The sequence below is a fragment of the Lissotriton vulgaris genome, chromosome 8, assembly GCF_964263255.1.
Source record: "Lissotriton vulgaris chromosome 8, aLisVul1.2, whole genome shotgun sequence".
Classification (NCBI taxonomy): domain Eukaryota; kingdom Metazoa; phylum Chordata; class Amphibia; order Caudata; family Salamandridae; genus Lissotriton; species Lissotriton vulgaris.
The window spans coordinates 119,261,581-119,283,050 of NC_141696.1; the positions used below are offsets into that span (position 1 = coordinate 119,261,581).

General features: G+C 41.2%; 1 protein-coding gene across 5 annotated transcripts in view; it reads left to right on the forward strand.

Moving 5' to 3' along the window:
* LOC147693572 (beta-arrestin-1) overlaps window positions 1-21,470 on the forward strand; it is a 903,972-nt gene that overhangs the window by 778,576 nt on the left and 103,926 nt on the right. For all 5 annotated transcript variants that reach the window (XM_086933800.1, XM_086933802.1, XM_086933801.1 and 2 more), the window contains one exon: window positions 20,108-20,248. In XM_086933800.1, the coding sequence (XP_086789926.1) occupies window positions 20,108-20,248 (141 nt within the window). The remainder of the gene's footprint in view (window positions 1-20,107; window positions 20,249-21,470) is intronic.

The following is a 21,470-nucleotide window of genomic DNA, read 5'->3' on the forward strand; positions in this document are numbered from 1 at the left end:
TGAGCAATTTTGACAGTTCCAAAAACGAATCAATTTTACCTTTAGCATGGTGACAGATAATTGAGGGGCAGATTTATGAGTTCTAGCGCATCTCTGTAAATCAGCAGGGATGCGCCAGAACTGATGCGTCACGCAATTCCCTCCTTGCGGCACCACAGATGCGCCACATTTACTACAAGTGCGACGCAACTCCTGCAATGTACAGAGGCCACCCATACATAACGTGGTGCGTCACTCCTTACGCCTGCTTTAAGCAGGCGTAAGGATTTGACGCAGCAGCCTCGTAAAACTGACTCAGTGAAATCTTGTAGATTTCACTGTGTCAGTTTTACGGGGCTTTTCTACGAGGGAACGCCCACCCTGCGACAGAACGCCCACATAAAACCTGACGCAGGTTTCATGTGGCGCAGGGCTTTACAACGTGATGCATCTGCCTAGATGCGTCACGTTGTAAATAGGTCCCAGGGATGCGCCACGTTTCCACGCCGTTGCGTCACGCAACGGCGGCGTAAACGTGGCGCAAGTCCGTCATAAATCTGCCCCTAAGTCTGTGTCTAGTTCTACCCACAATCACGTAGCTCCTTAAATAACAAAACAAATGAAAGATAAAATATTGTTCAACTTTTCTATTAATGTGCATCTGCGACAAGTGAATTGATGGTGACACATTTGCACGTTAGACTCCAGAAACATGTAGCGATAAATCGATGTTCACCACACTTATCTTTAAAAACTCGGTTCTGCAATGTTCATAATTATTATGTTGAGAAACAATGCCTAATCACCCATAACCACTTATAATTTTGAATGTTTGTGTAAAGTAAACATTACAAGTAAGCAATATTTATTTCGATTTAAAATAATAAATTAATCAAACAAGACTTGTAGAGTGCGGCTAATCACCCATGAGGGTATCCAGGCACTGTGCAGCCAGGGCCGGACTGGCTTTTGCGGGCACGGGCAATCCCCTGGTGCACTGCAAGGGTGGGGGCGCGTTTTGGGCCCTTGGAGGCTGTTTTTGTTACAGGGCCCTGTAACAAAATCGGCCGAAAACTGGCCTCGGTAAAGAGCTCAGTCGCATCCCCACCCTCCCCCCTGGGGGGCCGGCCGAGCACTATGCCAGGGCCGGTTTTGGTTCCCAGTCCGGCCCTATGTGCAACCTGCTGCATAGGGGCTCACTCGAACAGCCAAGTCTTGAGTGCTTTCCTCAACCAATCAATCAACAGGAATCATAACATGTTGCCCGTCGCCTGGGAGGGTATCCTCCCAGGTGAAGTAGTGTGGCTCACTGGTTAGAGGCGGCAGACCCGAGAGCAGAGGACGGCCCGGGACCAGGGTTCGATTCCCGGCGCGGCAGGTTTCTGGACCAGGGTCAGCGGACTCGATAATTCTCTCGCCTCGGTGCCCACTCTGATCAGCGGTCACACTCGGCAACTCTGGGCATTAGCTTGCCTCATCTTCACTAACGGCCCCACCAGACCGCCGGGGATGCCTGGTCTCACCCTGGAGATACCCATTAAGGGACCATCTCTCAGGGAAGCCAGGAAGGGTTTCGCAGCGGTCGAAGCGCCTTGGGAACCTCCGGGTAAGTAGTGCGCTATATAAATGCCTATACATACATTTACATACATATCCAGGCATACAGGGCCTTGCTGCTGAGGGTGGAATCAGTTGAACTGTCCATTTCTGAATTCCTGAAGAGAGGGTGAGGTTTGGAGGTGGAAGGGGAGGCTGTTCCAGGATTTTACAGCGAGATAGGAGAAGGAGCGTCCTCCACTGTAAGCATAGAAAACAGAATGCTCCAGCGTCAGCTGTCTTTTTCCTTACCGATGTACAGGTTTGTCAGAATGTCCTATGTGTGTTGCCCAATGTCAGAGATTGGAATACCCGGCCTGCTTCTCCTGAGAGCCACATTGTCCCCCCTGAATACTCTGTCAATTAGAATGCAAAGAAAAAACACAAAGAAATAGGCTTCAATGGATGCAAGCTGCTTTGGAAGAAGTTCTAGGCTGGACAGCGGATCCCAATGATGATCTAATAAAAATAGAAGTGAAAAAATATTAATAGCTTCATAGCATTACTAATAAGTAATTGATAAGCAGTGGCGGCTGGTGAACTTTGAAAATAGTGATGCGTTAGACCAAGTCCTGAATTTTCCTAGGCTGAAAAGGAGGGGGGACATTAATTCTCACAGGCGTATTATATCGGCGCTAAACCATATAGCGTGATCAGTATAGAATTCACAAAGTAGACGCAGTGCAGTAGGTGGAGGAAATATCCCTTAAACCCCAAGAGTGAGACCCAGAAGTCTGAAACAATGCAAAACAAACAAATCCTATGCACACGCAAAAAAGTATAAGAAGTGATAAGACACTCTTCTTATAGTTCTCAAATGAGAAACAAGTTCTTGGACCCTTGTAGTTCTTTTTTAATTCGGTGTTGTTGAGAAAAACCAGCCAACACGTGTTTTGTATGTGGGTGGTAAACCCCTTGACTTCTTCAAGGCTTTCTGCAATAATAATCGCTGTTTCCAAACTCTCCACCGGTGATAATTCCGACCCGGTTGGTCATGTAACCAGCATAACGTTTTTTACAGGGACAGGTAAGACAGTAAACGGTATACTCGGAATTACAGTTGAGTAATTTTTTGATACATTTGTCGGGTACATTCTCGTCAGTTTTCCCTGGGTAAGTCTTGGTGGTCCTACTATTCTTGCATGCCTTGCACGATCTGCATGGAAAGAAACCAGTGGATTTTGTAATGTGGACAGGTTTTTTCTTCTGTGGGATGAAATGACTTTGGACAAGGTGATCCCCCAGGGATTGGCTCCTCTTATATGTTAGAATTGGTCTTTCTGGGAGAATTTTGGCCATAGCATGATCTGTTTTCAGTATATGCCAATTTTTCTGAAAAATGTGCATAATCCTATCTGATTTAGAATTGTAGGTGGTGATCATTCTGGGATTTTCATCTTTGTTCACCCTTTGCTTTGGTATCAGTAGGTCATTCCTTTGGATTCTATTAGATTTCTCTTCGGCATTTGTTAAAAAAAAAAAAATATATATATATATATATATATATATATATATATACATATATATATATATACATATTATTAACAAAACATATACAATATTTTTACCGTACGATAGCAAGAGGGTTAAATGTACTGTAACAACTCCAGTGAGTGCAAGAGTAGGGTAAGCATTGGATAGAGTAAGGGTAAAAATTACTATTCCAACTCCAGAGAATGTAACAGTAGGGAAAGCGTTGGATAGCGTATGGGTTAAAATTACTATTCCAACTCCAGTGTGTGCAACAGTAGGGTAAGCGTTGGATAGCGTAGGGGTAAAAATTACTATTCCAACTCAAGTGAGTGCAACAGTAGGGAAAGCGTTGGATAGCTTAGGGGTTTAAATTACTATTCCAACTCCAGTGAGTGCAACAGTAGGGAAAGTGTTGGATAGCGTAGGGGTTTAAATTACTATTCCAACTCCAGTGAGTGCAACAGTAGGGTAAGCATTGGATAGCGTAGGGGTAAAAATTACTATTCCAACTCCAAACAGTGCAACAGTAGAGAAAGCGTTGGATAGCGTAGGGGTAAAAATTACTATTCCAACTCCAGACAGTGCAACAGTAGGGAAAGCTTTGGATAGCGTAGGGGTTAAAATTACTGTTCCAACTCCAGAGAGTGCAACTGTATGGTAAGCATTGGATAGAGTAAGGGTAAAAATTACTATTCCAACTCCAGAGAGTGTAACAGTAGGGAAAGCGTTGGATAGCGTATGGGTTTAATTTACTATTCCAACTCCAGTGTGTGCAACAGAAGGGTAAGCGTTGGATAGCGTAGGGGTAAAAATTACTATTCCAACTCCAGTGAGTGCAACAGTAGGGAAAGCGTTGGATAGCGTAGGGGTTTAAATTACTATTCCAACTCCAGTGAGTGCAACAGTAGGGAAAGCGGTGGATAGCGTAGGGGTTTAAATTACTATTCCATCTCCAGTGAGTGCAACAGTAGGGAAAGCGTTGGATAGCGTAGGGGTTTAAATTACTATTCCAACTCCAGTGAGTGCAACAGTAGGGTAAGCATTGGATAGCGTAGGGGTAACAATTACTATTCCAACTCCAAACAGTGCAACAGTAGAGAAAGCATTGGATAGCGTAGGGGTAAAAATTACTATTCCAACTCCAGAGAGTGCAACAGTAGGGAAAGCTTTGGATAGCGTAGGGATTAAAATTACTATTCCAACTCCAGTGAGTGCAACAGTAGGGTAGGCATTGGATAGCGTAGGGGTAAAAATTACTATTCCAACTCCAGAGAGTGTAACAGTAGAGTAAGCGTTGGATAGCGTAGGGGGGAAATTTACTATTCCAACTCCAGAGAGTGTAACAGTAGGGAAAACGTTGGCTAGCGTAGGGGTTTAAATTACTATTCCAACTCAAGTGAGTGCAACAGTAGGGAAAATGTTGGATAGCGTAGGGGTTTAAATTTCTATTCCAACTCCAGAGAGTGTAACAGTAGGGTAAGCATTGGATAGCGTAGGGGTTTAAATTACTATTCCAACTCCAGTGAGTGCAACAGTAGGGAAAGCGTTGGATAGCGTAGGGGTTTAAATTACTATTCCAACTCCAGTGAGTGTAACAGTAGTATAAGCATTGGATAGCGTAAGGGTAAATATTACTATTCCTACTCCAGAAGATGTAAAAGTAGGGAAAGCTTTGGATAGCGTAGGGGTTAAAATTACTATTCCAACTCCTGAGAGTGTAACAGTAGGGAAAGCATTGGATAGTGTAGGGGTTAAAATTACTATTCCAACTCCAGTGAGTGCAACAGTAGGGAAAGCGTTGGATAGCGTAGGGGTTAAAATTACTATTCCAACTCCAGTGAGTACAACATTATGGAAAGTAAATACTTGTTATATAAATATAAATAACATAAATATTAAAATCTATGACAAAATAATTTAATTATTTTAGAATTGAGTAAAATATATTACATACTCTATTAAATTGAGAAATAATATTTAATACATTATATAAATTACCTACTAATACTAATAATTTACCTATTAACAATCAATTATTTTAAAATTTAAAAATATTTTATTAATTAATATCAATATATTTATTTAAACAATGTAATAACTTACAATTAAATTACTTCCAAAACTATTCCTCTATAAACACACAACCCACTACAGAAATTAAATTAATTAATTTAACATATTTATTAATTAATCATTTAAATGTATTTACCAATTATATTGTAATTATTTATCAATTAATAATTAATTAACTATTAATTCTAAATAAATACCAATAAATTAAATAACATATTTAATTAATTATTATTAAATTACTTCCCAACCTAATCCCCTATAAACACACAACCCACTACAGAAAATAAATTAATAAAATCAAAATATTTATCAATTAATCATTTGTAGTTAATTAACATTTATATTTTAAATAATTATCAATTAATAATTAACAATTAATTTAAAAAAATACCAAAAAAATTAATAACATATTTTTTTTTCACAACCAATTTTATTGAGCAAAAGAGTATCAAGAATGTGGTATCGTCACACACCAAGATCCCCACAACAGTATCAATGTAATAGTGACATACATAGTAGTCCATGAAGCAAGTGTCAATGAAGCTCAGCTTTAAAAATGCCCTAACAGCCCACCCCAACCCCAACTTCGCCCCCACCCGTACCCAACACCCCCCCCCCCCCCCCGCCACACATGTACAGAAGCAACACAAAGACGATACACAGAGAAGAAGCAGGTATAGTGCAACCAGGGCTTTGCCATTTGGGCCAGAAGAGTCACTGCGATCAAATGTCCTCCTCCTGCTCCGCCGGGGGTTCCAAGGACAGGCCACGGTAGTCGGCCCACCGTTTCCAGATCTTGAAATGTTTGCGTGGGCAGCCCCGCGCCTCAAAGACCGGTTTTTCAAGACCCATAAAGTAGTCCAGCCCAGCCTTCCATGCAGACAGGGGGGGGGCCCTCACAGATTTCCAGGCCCGAGCCAGGTCACGCTTAGCAACCACCAGGCCCAGGAGCAACAGATGACGCTTATACACGTTGCCCCCAACCCCTTCCATAATGTGCAGCAGGCCTAGCCGGTGGGTTCGAGGAAGATCCCAGCCCAGGACCTCAGCCAGGCAACCCCATACGCCCCTCCAGAATCCAGCCAGGCGACCACATGACCACACCGTATGCAGCAGGGAGCCAGGCACTTCCCCACAGCGCAGGCACTCAGATGACGCAATCAAACCAGCCTTCCACAGACGTTCACGTGTATAATAGGCACGATGCAGGTATTTGAATTGTATCAGGCGGAGCCGAACCGCAATAGCGGTGCCGCGCGGGGACTCCAGCGCCTCCCTCCAATCATCCTCGTCCAGGGCGCCCACGTCTACCTCCCACGCCTCCCGAAGGGAGCTGAGAGTGGATGAGCAGTGAGTAACAAGTGACTGATAGATCCTAGAGACCTTCTTGTCTCCCAATTCTCCCATAAACACTTTCGCCTCAATCGGACTGAACTCCGGCAGGGAGTCGAGGCCGGCAATGCTCGGGGCGAGGGCATGCCTCAGCTGTAGGTAACGGAAGAACTGGGACTGTGGCATCTGGAAAATTAATAACATATTTATTTAATTATTATTAAATAACTTCCCACCCTAATCCCCTATAAACCCACTACCCGCTACAGAAAATAAATGAGTGAAAATAAATTATTTATCAATTAATCAATTATAATTAATTACCAATTATAATTTAAATAATTACCAATTAATAATTAATTAATAATTATTTTATAATAAATACCAATTAATTAAATTGCATATTTAATTAATAATAATTAAATTACTTCCCACCCTATTCCCCTAAAAACCCACAACCCGCTACAGAAACTAAAAGACTAAAAATAAAATATTTATAAATTAATCAATTAAAATTAATTACCAATTATATTTTAATTAATTACCAATTAATATTTAATTAACAATTTTAAAATAAATAACAATTGTATAAAAACATATTTAATTAATGATATTTAAATTACTTCCCACCCTATTCCCCTATAAACCCACAACCCGCTACAAAATTGAATTACACAAAAATTAAACATTAATATTAACTTACCTTAAAATGGATATTTTTGTTGTCTATATTCTGTCTAGTCGATATTATGTCCATTCTATATTTTTGATTCGATATTATTGCTATTCTAGTCGATATTACATTTCTCAAGTCGATATTTTTGTAGTCTATATTATGTCTAGTCGATATTATGTCTGGTCGATATTAAACACTCGATATTATGTCTAGTCGAAATAAAAAACTCGATATTATGTCTGCTCACCAAAAACAATAGTCTGTAAAGGAATTTCTGTAGGAACACTCATACACTATTTCAAAGAATTCCTGTTTTGCCAGGTAACTTGATGTACATCACAACCTCATCTCTTCCTTGAATGTATTTAGGTCCTACATATGTTCTGGTGCGTCACTTCAATTCTTCTCTAATAATCACATAATACTTTTGTAACTCCTTTCCTAATTGTCAACTCACCTCATCCTTCACTATCTCCTCTGTTCTTTTACTGTTTCTTCAGTTGCTTCTTGATGCTTACCTCACCCTTTCTTGAATGTCACCTCGTCCTTTCCTTGATTCTCTTCTCATCCATACTTTAGCTTCCCTACGCCTCTTTCTTAATTGGCTTGTCATCCATTTGTTTGCTTCCTCCTCATGTCTTGCTTGACTATCACCTCACCTCTTCCTTAAATGCCCCCTCATTCCTTTCTTAGCTCATCCTGTCTCTTTGTGCCCTCTTGACAGTCTCCTCTTCCTGATGTCTTCTTTGACTGTCTTATCGCTCCTTTCTTGAATGTTGACTCACTCTTTATTGATTCTCCCCCCTTCCTGTCCTTCACTATGTTCAAATCCCTTCCCTTGAGCGTCTCCACTTCATTTGGTTGTCTCTTCATTCCTTCCTTAACATACTCTTCACATGTTCCTTGTTAACTTTTTTCTTGATTTTCTCCTCATACCTTCCTTGAATGTCTCCTTATCCCTGCTTCATTGACCGTCTCCTCTTCCAATCCATAACTGTATTGATTGTCTCCTCACTCCTTTTTTGTTACCTCACCCTTTATTGATTGTCACCTAACCCTTTACTTGTAGCTTCATCTCCATCTCCTTTCTCCCTACTTCCCTCTTCATCCATTCCTTCACTTTCTTCTCTTCTCTTTCTTAACTGTCACCTCAACCCTTGCTTAGTTTTCAATCAACCAATCAATACATGTAGAGTGTGGCTCAACCCTGCACTTAGCCCGGCGCTACGTTGCTGGGCTTAGTCGAACAGACAGGTCTTGAGTCTCTTCCTGACGTCCATCAGCGAGGGTGTTGTTCTGAGGTGGAGTGGGAAGGTGTTGGCGGTGACGTGGGAGAAGGACCGACCTCTGCTGTGGCTACAGTCGATGCATGGAGTCTGTGCGAGGGTGAGGGAGTTGGAGCAAACGTTTCTGGACGATTGGTGGAAGTTCAGGCGGTGGTTCATGTACACTGGTTCTAGGTTGTGGAGGGCTTCATAGGCGTGTGTCAGTAACTTGAATTGGCATCTTTTCTGGATGGGGAACCAGTGGAGGTTCCTCAGGTGTTGGGTGATGTGTGACCTTTTGGGCAGGTTGAGGATCAGTCTGGCCTCTGAGTTCTGTGTCGCTTGGAGCCTTCTCATGAGTTCAGTGGTGGTTCCTGCATACAGTGAATTGCCCTAGTCCAGCCAGCAGGTGATTAAGGTTTGTGTGACTGTTTATCTCATGCTGATGGGGAGCCCTTTGAAGATTCTTCAGAGCATGTGGAAAGTGTGGAAGTAGGCTGAGGAGACTGTGTGTCTGCAGTGCAGGATGATGCTGACGTTGGGGTTGTGTTTTTTTGGTATGGGAATGGGTCTGAGTTCGGTAGGCCACCAGGTGTTATTCCAGAGGGAGACCTGGTTGCCAAAGATCAGCACTTCGGTTTGGCAGTGTTAAGTTTCAAAAAGTTGTCCTGAATCCAGTCTGGGACATTTTTCATGCAGTTGTGGAAGTTGGTCTTAGTAGTGGTGGGGTCTGCTGAGAGCGAGCAGATTAGCTGGGTATCATCAGCATAGGATATGATGTTGAGATTGTGGGCTCAGGCGATGTCAGCTAGAGGTGTTGTGTAGGTGTTGAAGAGGGTGGGACTGAGGGCTGAACCTTCAGGAATGCCGCAGATGGTGCTTGTGGGTTACGAGGTGAAGGGAGGTAGGTGTAGTCTCTGCGTTTGTCCCATGAGGAATGATGCAATACATCTGAGTGCGTCTCCCTTGATCCCGATAGGGTGCAGTCTCTTGATGAGTGTGTGGTGGGAAATGGTGTCAAAGGCTGCAGAGAGGTCGAGGAGGATCAGGGCCGCCGATTCTCCCCTGTCGATTTGGGTGTGGATGTCATCCGTGGTGGCGATCACTGTGTTCTCCGTGATGTGATTGGTGCTGAAAACAAATTGGGAGGCATCTAGCTAGTTGTTTCTCTTTACTTATAACCTTATCTTCCCCTTTTCACCTCCTTTATCCCTTCCATCACCCATTTCCCCATTCTGTCTATCCTCCTCTCTCATTGGTAGCCTTATCATTTCTCTTGATTACTTCCTCCTCGCATCTAGTGCAGCCTCAGTCCCTTTTCACCATTTGTCCCTTCTTCTTTTGTCTCTTCTTATTTCTCCCATTTACCATTTCCTTCACCTCCTTAAGTGCTGCATGAAAGCAGGGCTCACACTACCTTTGGTGGTAACCAGTATAATCTCTGGCATGAGAGCCGGTCACACCATTGTTTCGCTGAAGGTTCTGTAAATATGCCTGCAAACTGGGGCTGCCCACACAATCATAAATACAGGAGTGGGCCTGCAGCCATGGATACTGCAACAGAATAGGAACAGCAGGAACAACGCCTGCACATATGTCCTGTGGGATCATGTCCTGCATTACCATACCCTCACATATCTGCATCCAGGGGTCCTGTACTAAGACAATGGGTGTACAAGGAGCTCACCCCAAAATACTTGTCTTGATATGCCCTGCATCCACAGTTCCTGTACTCACAAGTCCTCCATTGAAGGTGATTCAGGTTTCTCCTGCAGTGAATTATCCTGCCCTGCTCTGTCCATACATAACTAGAAATTCAAATGCATAATCTCGAATTGAGAAGTCCCATACCCCCAGGACCTTCACTAACACATCCTGGGGAACAGTCTGATCCTGACAGCTCATGCAGTAATGCTCTGCAGCCACATGTCTTACTCCCATAGGTTATCCACCCACAATTCTTCTAACCACAGGGCCTGCACTACTGCATACTATAGAAATATCCTGTGTCCACTGCTACTGCACAAACGCTAGGCATTCATATGTTCTGCACCCACAACGTCTGCACTAACGCTTTAAACCCACAAGCTTTACATCCAAAACATCTGTGGCACATAGTCTAAATTAATAATTAATTTACTGATTTCCTGATCTCCCCCCAACCTTGGTTTGGGATCTGCCCCAGATTACATGTAGGCAACATCCAGTTACCTTGATACAAGTAATTTGATTTCAGTTTAAATATCTGTTGAAGTCCCCTAAGTTGGTGGCATTTGGGTGAAGTAGACCTTGTTCTAGAATGCTTAGGTCAGAGCATGTTGACATATTGCAGGCTTTCCTCATAACTCGTTGGTCTCCTTTGGTCGTAGTTTGTGAATATACCACAGACTGGCCTAAGATGTCCCTAGGTAACAACATATGGTGTCTTGGTATGCTCTAGGGTGACTTCCATTAACTTCTTTCCAGTTGCCCAACCCAATAAACAGAGATGCCTCTCCCCAGAGTGCAACACATAACTACATGACTGAGCCCCGAAAAAGTTGATAAATTATTGTCTATAAAAAAGAGCACCTATGTGTACCATAATATATATTCTAGAAAAAGTGTAACTTATACGCTTGGTAAATAAACAGCATTTTGGCAGTACGAGGAAGTTGTTCAAAGGTTGAAAACTTGCTTAGTTGCGTCTTACGTCCGTTTTCTACGTCCCTCTATACATTCATTGTAATCAATTTTGTACCCTTTTATTCTGCTGTGTCAACTATAAGTCCCTATCTATGGCTGCTGTCGGTCACTGTGGAGCATCTGTGCTAAACAGCCCAGGGCACAAGTCATATCTATATCAAGTCCTCCAACATGCATCCTACACATTGGGTGAGAGATGTTTTTTTGGCAAAGGTTCTTTTTGAGAAGTACCTTCTGCACGAGCGCTGTCCCTGGTGCTCCCTGACACGTGGTGTGTCTGCGATACTCCCTGCATTAAAGGTCTGTTCCTGGTGTTTGCTGCTCAAAGGTCTATCCCAGATCCTCCCTATATGTCGGTGTGTCTCTGGTTCCCCTTTACCCATCGTCTGCCCTGAGGCATCCTTTCTTGATGCAGGCTGGGGGCCAGGCCTTAATCTGCCAAGGTGCAGCCCCATCAATGCGGTTAGAGCTGGGATCCTTTCTTATTGCTTGGAAGATTCTGTGCACTTCCACATAATGCCACAAGCTCTCACGTTTCCACGTTCATACGTGAGTAGCTCAGCCAAACCATGTTTTTCTTTTCTTCCTGGGATTCAAAGTTCTGCTTAGTCTATTACAAAATTAAGAACAGACTGCAAAGACAAACCACGGTCTGAAAGAGCTATTCACACATGGACCTTTAAACTCTGTTCCCACTACTGCATGGGTCTGTGTTCACCCCCTCTGAACCTACATTCAACCTCATCCTGGGCAAACATGTCTATATCTGTGCTCAGCTCCCCTTTCCCACCCCATACATACAACAGGCATGTACAGATTATACCTATAGGATCAACTGAGCAACAATGTGTTACCGAAATGTTAGCATTTCACATCACCTGGGCTCTTCCTCTCCCTCTCTTTTCCGTTTTCTTCTTGTCATCTACACCTCTCATTTCTTTTTCACGTCTCACTGGAGGCATGTTTTTTTTTTAAATTCTGACAGGGGAAGCAGCATATTAAAAAAATGTCAGGGTATACCATAGGCAGTTTTAATATAGCTTTATAGCCGGCCGTAGGGGGCTATACCGGCTATTAAAGGCCCTCTCCAGCGTTAAAGGCCCCGAGCCGAAGGCGAGGGCCTTTGACAAGGAAGAGGGACTTTAATAGCGGTATAGCCCATCTACGAAGGGCTATAAGGCTATTAGAACATTCTGTCACTAGAGGACAGAATGTTCTAACAAAAAAAACAAAGCCTTTTGGGAGCGTGAGAGGATTGGAATCCCCTCAGGTTCCCTGAAGCCTTTGTTCACAGCCAGAGCTGTGAACAAAGAAACATTAGAATGTTGGAGCTCCAGGCTTCTACCAGCCATTATAAGCCCAGAGCACTCCATTGTTTTCAATGGAGCTCCCAACATTCCAATGTTCTAATATTCATTCACACACTCACATTTCACGACCCCATTTCAAACTCACACCCTCACTAATACAGCGAAATAAAAAGATCTCAGCTAAATTGACCCTTCAGGGGACCCATAGGGCATGGCAGCGCCAGCCCAACTAGGAGCACTGCCCAATGATGACGCATGACATCCCTCGGGATGTGTGAGGGCAACAAGAGACATAACATTTGACTGTCTCTTGTTGACAAGAAAAGTACCTAGTTACCTACTCTTCTGTCTTCTCTTGACGGACACCACTAATGTCTCATTAGAAACAGTAACCCTACTTTTGGATTAATAATGGCATAGTTTGAAGCCCATGCCATTCCCAATTTGTCACAGTTTCTTGTGGGGTGTTTTAGGCTTGTCCAGTCCCACCTCTGCCTGTGACGAGGCTGAAAAGGTGCAAACTCACTGACTGACGGAGAGCCTCATGAAACTCAGGCCATTAAGAGCTTCAGGAGAGACAGTGCCTGCGAGAGTGGAAAGTAATGAGCTTTGGTCTAGGAAAAGGACACAGAGCCTGTGTGAGAGGATATCTTTGAGGCCTGTTGTGGTAACACGAACCATGCAAATCGACTATGTGGTAATGTCGAAGATATTGCAACTGAACAACCATTGTATCTCCCATTACGTGCACCTTACGGCAGCACCAGTGGACACAGTGACGCAAGGACATCAATGCAAAAGCACCTGGGAAGGTCAAATAGTTATCTCTAGGGCTGTTGGTTTAATGTCTAATGCTTATTTGAGTTTGGTTCATGCCCTTTGCTAATGTCGCAGATCAAGTGAAAACAATGGAATCTTATTCTACCAAGAATACATAACAACTGGGAGCTTGAATAGTTGTAGTGACTGTGTAATTTTACAGTGTGGGATAGTGTGTACCCTGCACCCCTGACCATGACCCAGGCCAATCTTGAGTAGCATTGTGTGGCCAGGTGTCCTGGCCTGGACTCCGTCTCCCCTAGGGCAACTATAAAGTAGTCTGTGCTGACGTATTGAATTAGGAGACACAGACCCCTCTTCCACAGGTCCTGGCTACCCAGACATGTGCCCCTTGCCCCTTATTTTTATTGGAACCAAGGAGGTAACTCTTTTTAATTTCTGTAATGTTTTATTGAAAATTATATTTACATGGAGCATTACATATACATGGGAAGAAGAAAGTAAACGCCCCATAGAAGCCTCAATACTCCACTATGAGAATCACTGTTAGTCGCCATCACATAACTTGTTATTCTTGGCAACTTGATTAATTATTTTCTGATTACTTCAGTTCTAATGGAATCCCTGTCGAATTCCCATCTGAAGCCAGTCACTGAAAAATAAGGGAATCAGAACAAATATGTAGGCCTTTGAGAGAAGGACTATCCCAACCCTTGCTGGCGCCTACGAGTTTTCTCTTTTCTGCAGGAACAATCATTTTGTCTGTGACCAATAACCCCATCTGAATTTATTAAAGTGATCTTTATGCCTCGCTGAGTTTGACTTTGGTTTCTTTTTCGCCTGGCCAGAGTATCACCAGCTAAAACCATTGCTTGTGGCTTAAGAACACAAACTGACCATTTAGTGAGAACCCCTTTTTCCTGCCTTCCCAAGCTCATTCCCCCAAGACACTAATATTCCCTGGTAGATTTTACCAAGATTTCATCACAACTTTAACAAGACATTCCTGACATTCCCTGGTGAAGGTACTAAGAGGATTTAAAGTTTTAGAGTCCCTCTAGTATTTATTTTGCACTTGTGCCCACTAAATCTCCCATTTCTCATTCTCGCCTATGACCTCATTATCAGTTGCACGGAGGGGGCTGCCGCATTGTCTCTGGGTGATACCGCTCCAGGCAAGTATGACTTTTCCAGTGTTTCTAATCCTGGAATTACCTGATCTGTAAACACAAGACCCAATACATCTGAACAAGAGACACTGGGCCCAGATGCAACAGCTGAGCTGCGGAGACTGCAGGCAGCTGCTGCGCCCTGCCCCACCTGCCTTTTTTTACTTCAGTAAATAGCCTAAAAAACTATCACCAGCAATTTAAAGAACATCTGCCCCCTAGCAGCCTCATGTCACCAACCTACCACTGCCATGGCCAAGAGAAAAACCCTCCAGACACTTATCACCTTCTCCATGCAGGTGGTAAATGTCTGCTGATTTGGGTCAATTATTTTCCCTGGACCTAGAAAAAAAGACACAGGATTGTATCCGATATTCCTCAATCTGTGTGTGTCTGTGGAAATAACTCACATGGAGATACAGGATAGAATCTTGAAATCTGGCCCCAGTATCTCCCCCTGACGTTAATTAGGAACTGGTAATGAAGCCCTCAAATAAAGGTGATATTAAGAGTCTGCGATATACCTCCAGCACCCACTCTTTGCATCCTGTCCTCCATACCTGCAGATCACATCTAGCACCTTTTTACCAGTTCATTGTTTCCTGTATGCTTGTTGCTACATATAGGCTCATGCCTTCACTGCACCTAGGAGCAAGCCTCCCTATGCACTTGCAACCTTCATTTGTCCCCTCCCCGACAGTGCCTACAAGCCACTCCTGACCAGTCTAAAGTTTAAAAAAAGCATATCTTGATCAAGTGTATGCCACACACTCCTGATCCACACACCTGGCAGCACTTTGGTGGCCACACTTCCTGCGGTTTTCCTCTATGCCCTGTGAAAAATCTCTTTAATTTACTTACTATAAAAAAGTCCAAATTACAAATAATAATTAGTGGTAATGGTGTTGAAAACCTAATTGTTATTTTTTCATATTTTGCTTTGTTTGCTCTTTTTACTTGAACTCATGAACTTAATAATTTTTGACTTTCCTGTATCCATACTAGTGTATTACAACACTGGTATGGTATTGTGCACTTTCATTGACTCTGTTCCCCCTTACCAACATCTGGAAAGATACATAATTGTTCGAATTGTTCCTAACATACCGTGTACATTTGTTTCTACTGGTTGTCTGTCCGACTACAGTCAATACATTCTATGAGATTGCGAAGGCTTGTCTTTTATAAAGCACACTGGTCAGAGAAAACAATGTAACCATCGAGCACTGTTTTGTGTTATGGTTTTTAAAAGTAGCACCCCCTCCCCTCAGCGCCTTGAGACCCTCACGGGTAAGTAGCGCGCTCTACAAGTACTCTGATTGATTGATTGATTAAAAGTAGTATTTACTTGTATTGTTTTTTAGGTCAATACACAAAAGCATTTGTGACTAAGGAGTTAGTACAGTTTTACGTAGTCATAAATGCCTTTGTGAAACAGCCCCAAAATGTCCAACTTACTATTAGTAAAAGTGCAAAGAGAGCACAGTCCTTTCTAGTTCTAATAATTATATATAAGTATGTTATGAGTATGCCTATTATTCTCGTTGTAAAAGTTTTACAGCCAATTTGCAAAGGCATGCCAAAGTACGTAAAAGAGAAGTGTAGGAGTAATACTTTACGTACTCCAAAATCGCTTTGTCTTAGATAACTACGAAACCCTCCGCGTTAGGATCCCCAATAATGCAGCGGATAGACACATGTGTTCTAAGAGGCTCAATGTGCTATATGCTATCTATTTCTTGCTATTTATCCCAGTGAAGTGCCCCATAAGCACAAGGAATAAAGCTTTTACATGTGCAGGAACTGGTGAAAGTCAGTAGGACAAGGCCATAGTACTCTGCCGCCCCCAGTGGCACAAACGAGCAGGTACCATAATGACTCTCCTAGCACCGACTGCTGCCAATATTCTGGAGTTATAGTGGCAAAATGTGACTTTGTCTAGAATATAAAACATATTTTTGTACTGGTCTGAGTATAGCCAACTAATAAACAGTGTCTGACTCATAGCATCCATCACACAACTACATCAATTAGATTACTGCCTGACTGAATGTGCATGCACTAGAAAATATATTGCTTCAGAATTCATTTCCACCCTACTGTCAACAACATTTTCATAAATGTATTCAAGCAGAGTGAGCGTACTGTCTTAAAATAAAATATATTAGTTCATCTTATGCTTATGTAAGTTTCAGGCATTTCTTCCTTTCCTGATTGACACCGAATGGAGCAATGCTTCCCCAGCCTAATGTTTCTCAGACATCATGTTCGAGCTTTCAGAACACTGAGACACTATTAAAAGATACTGTTTACAAAATACCCCAATGCATTTTTAAATTTAGAAATGGATAGGCTATTTACTAGTTTTCTACATTTTGAAAAATGCTAGGAGATTCCTTTTTTTCTAGTTGTTGTGCGGCAGATTAAAAACATTGCAACTGAATGCTTTTGTAGGGTTAGCGTTTACGTTGACCGGTTTGGTACAATAATTACATATTTCTTCAGATTGTGAAATATCCCATGTTGTTGGCATTGTAATCTATAAACATTGGATAATTCGATGCAAACACATAACCCCAGGCTGGCAAATTGTCTGCTGGCAGAAAATGTCCTAGTTTAGGGTTGCAGTTAAGCTACCTTACAAATTTGTATGTTTTTGTCAAGTCAATAAATATTTTTCCAGGTGGACAATCTACTTCCATACACCCCTGTGAAATAAGAGACTGTTCCAGACTTGTTGCATTGTTTCCTTATTACATATATTCCCAGGGTGAAAATGGTCATACAAAATCTTTATACACAAAGATCAGACTTGGCTATTTCAAGAATTTCACATGACCACACTCCAACAGGCCACTAAGCTCTTTTATCCCTAAAACTATGGCACAGCAAAACCCACTTGTGGATCTCCCCCAGTCGTTTTATTTTATTTTATTTTTTTAATAATTTTATTAGAATAGGAGACAAATAGTAAAGCAAACATTTTACATATCAATTTACATAGCATATAGCATGACCATGAAAATAAAACATTTTTTAAGGAAGAATGTTCAACAATTCATACAGAGCATTTCATATTATGTTTGCAAAAAGCAACTGATAACAAATCAGATTCCCACAATCTTAGATCAAAAAGATCCTACCTAAACAACTTAATTTAATAAATTACATTAAATATAATTAAAAAATACAGTGCAAAGTACAAATATAGAAAGTACCATGTGCCTATTTTTTTTATTTTTATATATTTTTTTGTTTTTTATAAGAAAATATCCTGTTTTCTACAAAGTGCTATGTGCATATATAGCTTATATATTAACTAATTTATAATCATCGAGCTTTGGCAGTGAATCCATAAGGAGAGAAAGAGCGCCATATACCTTTAAATCTTACTACCGCTCCAATACGTTTGGCATAGGCCTCTTCTAATTTATACGTCCTATTAATTTTATTAAACCAATGATCGATGCTAGGTTGTGAGCTGGTTCTCCAGTTTTGCAGAACAAGTGATCTAGCAACTGCAATGGCAATTAATATAAAATATTGCTGTTTCTTTGTGAAGCATTTCACTGCTGTTGAAAACACCAGCATGGCTGATGGCCAAATTTCCAAAGATAAAATTATGGATATTTCCTTAAAAAACCCTCTTCCAGAAATATTGTAAATCATTACATTAAAAAAAATATGTTACTATCCTCCCCTCCCCCTCTCTGTTACAATGAAAACATTTATGTGGGCAAGTTGAAAACATTTTAGACAGTTTCTAAGGAGTAAAATATAATAACCATCTAAAAAAAAAATCTTTTTCCCCAGTCGCAAGTGGATTTTCCATTCAGAAAGATCTGTAAATGCTAAATCTGCAAATCATGATATGGCATTTCTGACCACAAATTACATTTTTGCACATTTGTGATGTGCAAAGAGCCTTATTAATTGGACCCAAAAATTAGTTTAGAAGCAAGAGTTTAGATCATAAAAGATGGAAAACAGTTTGATTAACTTAATTGATGTGGAAAGTTTGTGCCAAACTATTATATTCCGTCTCATTCGTGCTCCTCTACCTTCAGAAAGTATACTAGATTCAAGGCTGTCAAAATTTACCAAGTTTAATTATTTGAAAAAGCAAGACCCTTCTTTTCACCAACTCTGCCACGCCGGAGGTATCAGTAAATTTTTATTTCATGGCCAGTCTTTATTAGTTACAATGGCCTATGTAGACCTCTCAGCTTTAGTCCACACGTATACTCTAGACACTTTCTCTAATACTCCCTGTCTGTCCACATATGATCGAAACTCTTTCCGTAATCTTTCATACATGTCCTAGACTCTTTCCTGATCTGCATGCCTGCCCACATTTATTTATTTATTTGTTTTCTTTAATTCTATATTGTTATGTATGTCCACATTTTTTGTTTCAGTTTATATTTTTTAAAGTGCACTCCACCTCAAAATATCTCTGTACTGCACATTGGAGCACCATAGATTCATAGTATCTCTCCAAGAAGTAAGAGAACCGATGACAACAAGAATGGTAAAAAGTGAACTTTTGCTTGAGGTGTTTCTTTGATGTAGCAGTGGGACGGTCACATTTGTAATTTGTTTGATCAAACACACAAGTCTTTTTGACAGTAATCAGCAATCTGTAAATAGCAATTTTGATTGCACCCAACATTGACGATTATATATATTTTTCGAATCTTTTTATTGTACTTTATCGCTTTTAAAATTGTTTTATAGACATTTGTCCTAATAGATGTATTTTTAATACTTACAAAAAAAAAAGACGGAGTAAAAGTTGTAAATCTAGTAAGAAATCATTATGCAACAGGGCAAACCCTAAAGCAAGAGGGAGAAAATAGGAACCTAGGATGCCCAAGGAATAAACTGGAAGAGTAGAAAAGAAAGTAACATAACAAGTAATCCTAATGATTCTATCCTAGTAAGAAACTAATCCAAATTCAATATAGATGTACAAATAATATGGATCAGTGAACCAAACTGGTTGTCCCTATTGGTTGTCCTGAAAGGGATTTACAAACATATATTCTTATGGGCTAACAGGACCTTGAGCCTAGTATGCTGATGCATTTTCCTTGTGAATGTGAATTCCTAGAGCCTACAAGGTACATAGCTGCACCCAAGGATGCCCAGTAATCTACACTTGTGAAATAACCATACAAAATCTAGTTCATACTCATCTTTTTTAATTTAGCACTAAAAACGTCCCTTCTTCCATTGCTAAGTGTTGTAAATAACAGATGTTGCTATTGCCAAATTTATGGTACTTAATATATCCACTGTGGAAGGATAGAAGGGTGAGTATGTCTTGCCATGATTCGACTCGTTCTCCAGAATAATGCATCTGCAGCTGCTTTTGTTGAGTTCGCCAAAACATTCTTCAAGTATCTCACTCAATCGATTAAGTAGTACATTGAAAAGCAGTCAACATTGAGGTTTTAACCCCTTCGATGCGGATGACAAAGCCAGCTCGTCATGGGCGTTACCTGCGCTGCGCGCATGACGAGCTGGCTTTGTCACAAAAGCCGCGATTTTGAAATTTCAGCGCGCAGCGGGAAAACCCGCTAGCGCACATGCGGAATTGGTTTAATTACAATTATGCCAAGATAAAACATGCGGTTAATTAAGTTATATTTGTCATCAGACAAAGACGAGTACCCACTGTTGTGCTAGAAAATTTGGAAAAACTTAGAAAAATATGTTTTTTGAATCAAATTCATGCTTTTATCCTTCTTCATCTTCGTCTTTTAGCAGCGATGTCGTGGCTCCAAGTTCTACGTTCTGCAAAGTCTACACCTTGACTCCGTTTCTCGCCAACAACCGCGAGAAGCGAGGACTGGCTCTCGATGGGAAGCTGAAGCACGAAGATACAAACCTGGCATCAAGCACATTGTAAGGGTACTCTCTTAATACTTTAGCTGTCTACTTAACATTGCTTTTAGTGATATGATATGCAACAGCATTACAACTGCTACTAAATATATGATTTTACATAAAGTGCAACTTTTTTGCATTTGACATTGCTAAGGCCTGCTAATTGAAATAGTCCATTGCTATTAAGATAACAGGTATGAAACTAACAATTAACTTACATTGGATTCTAAGGGCGTACAAATGTAGAACAAAGACACTCAGGGCCACATGTACTAAAGGGTTTTTGCGTTCATAACACCTACAGTGAGCCTAATGGCAGGCTGTGTGCATGCCCAAACCCCACTTACAAATAGCTAAACATGCATTGCAAGTCGAGAGAAAATACCCAACTCATGTTATCCACAGCAGGAGTCCTTGGAAATCATGAGGGAAAGGGTACATTAATGAGTGTGGAAAAGTTTCGGCCCTGTTCCTTGTAAATTGCAAAGTTACAATTGAATGGTTTGCAACTGCAGAAAAAGACTATCGACTCCTGAAACAGGGTGGTATCCGTCAGCAAAGTGGAAGCTGTTGCTGAGAGACAGCTTCCACTATGTGAACCCAGTTACAAGGGTTCGACTGTAGGAGACAGTTGTCCATGAGATCCCTGCATACTGTCTCCAGTGTTCCGGGTCTTAATTTGTAAAAAGAAAAATAAAGTGCCAGAGCCCTTGTCAGGAGGCCATTGCAGCTTGCACCACCCATTGCCTCCACTAGCGATGCCAATGACAGTACAATCACAACTAACCATCAAACCTATACAAGTGTGACAATTCAGACTTTAAATATACATTAAAATGACTAATACATGCCTACCAAGCTATTCTTACAGCTTTGCATGGCAGCTATTACTGATTTTAACCTATATTTATTTATTAAACAAGTGTGGTTGTGCTTGTTACAAAATTAGACAAACAGCGCCACCATGTGGCAGCTGGTATAAGAGCTGGTGTTGACAATAAACTGCCGGTTCTGTGCACTGGAAACCACTAGCTCAAATTAAGCACTGCCAGTGTTCAGATGAACAGTGATACATTCCTTTTTCATTACAGTACCTGTTGATTTAAGGGACCGGGCTGCAATGATAGCATTTTTTGAACACACATATAAAGACAAAGGTATGCGCTTCCACGCAAAGATCCATCCTTCCATTTGCAGCCATTTGCAATGATTTGCATATGGAATCGGGTATCATTAGTAC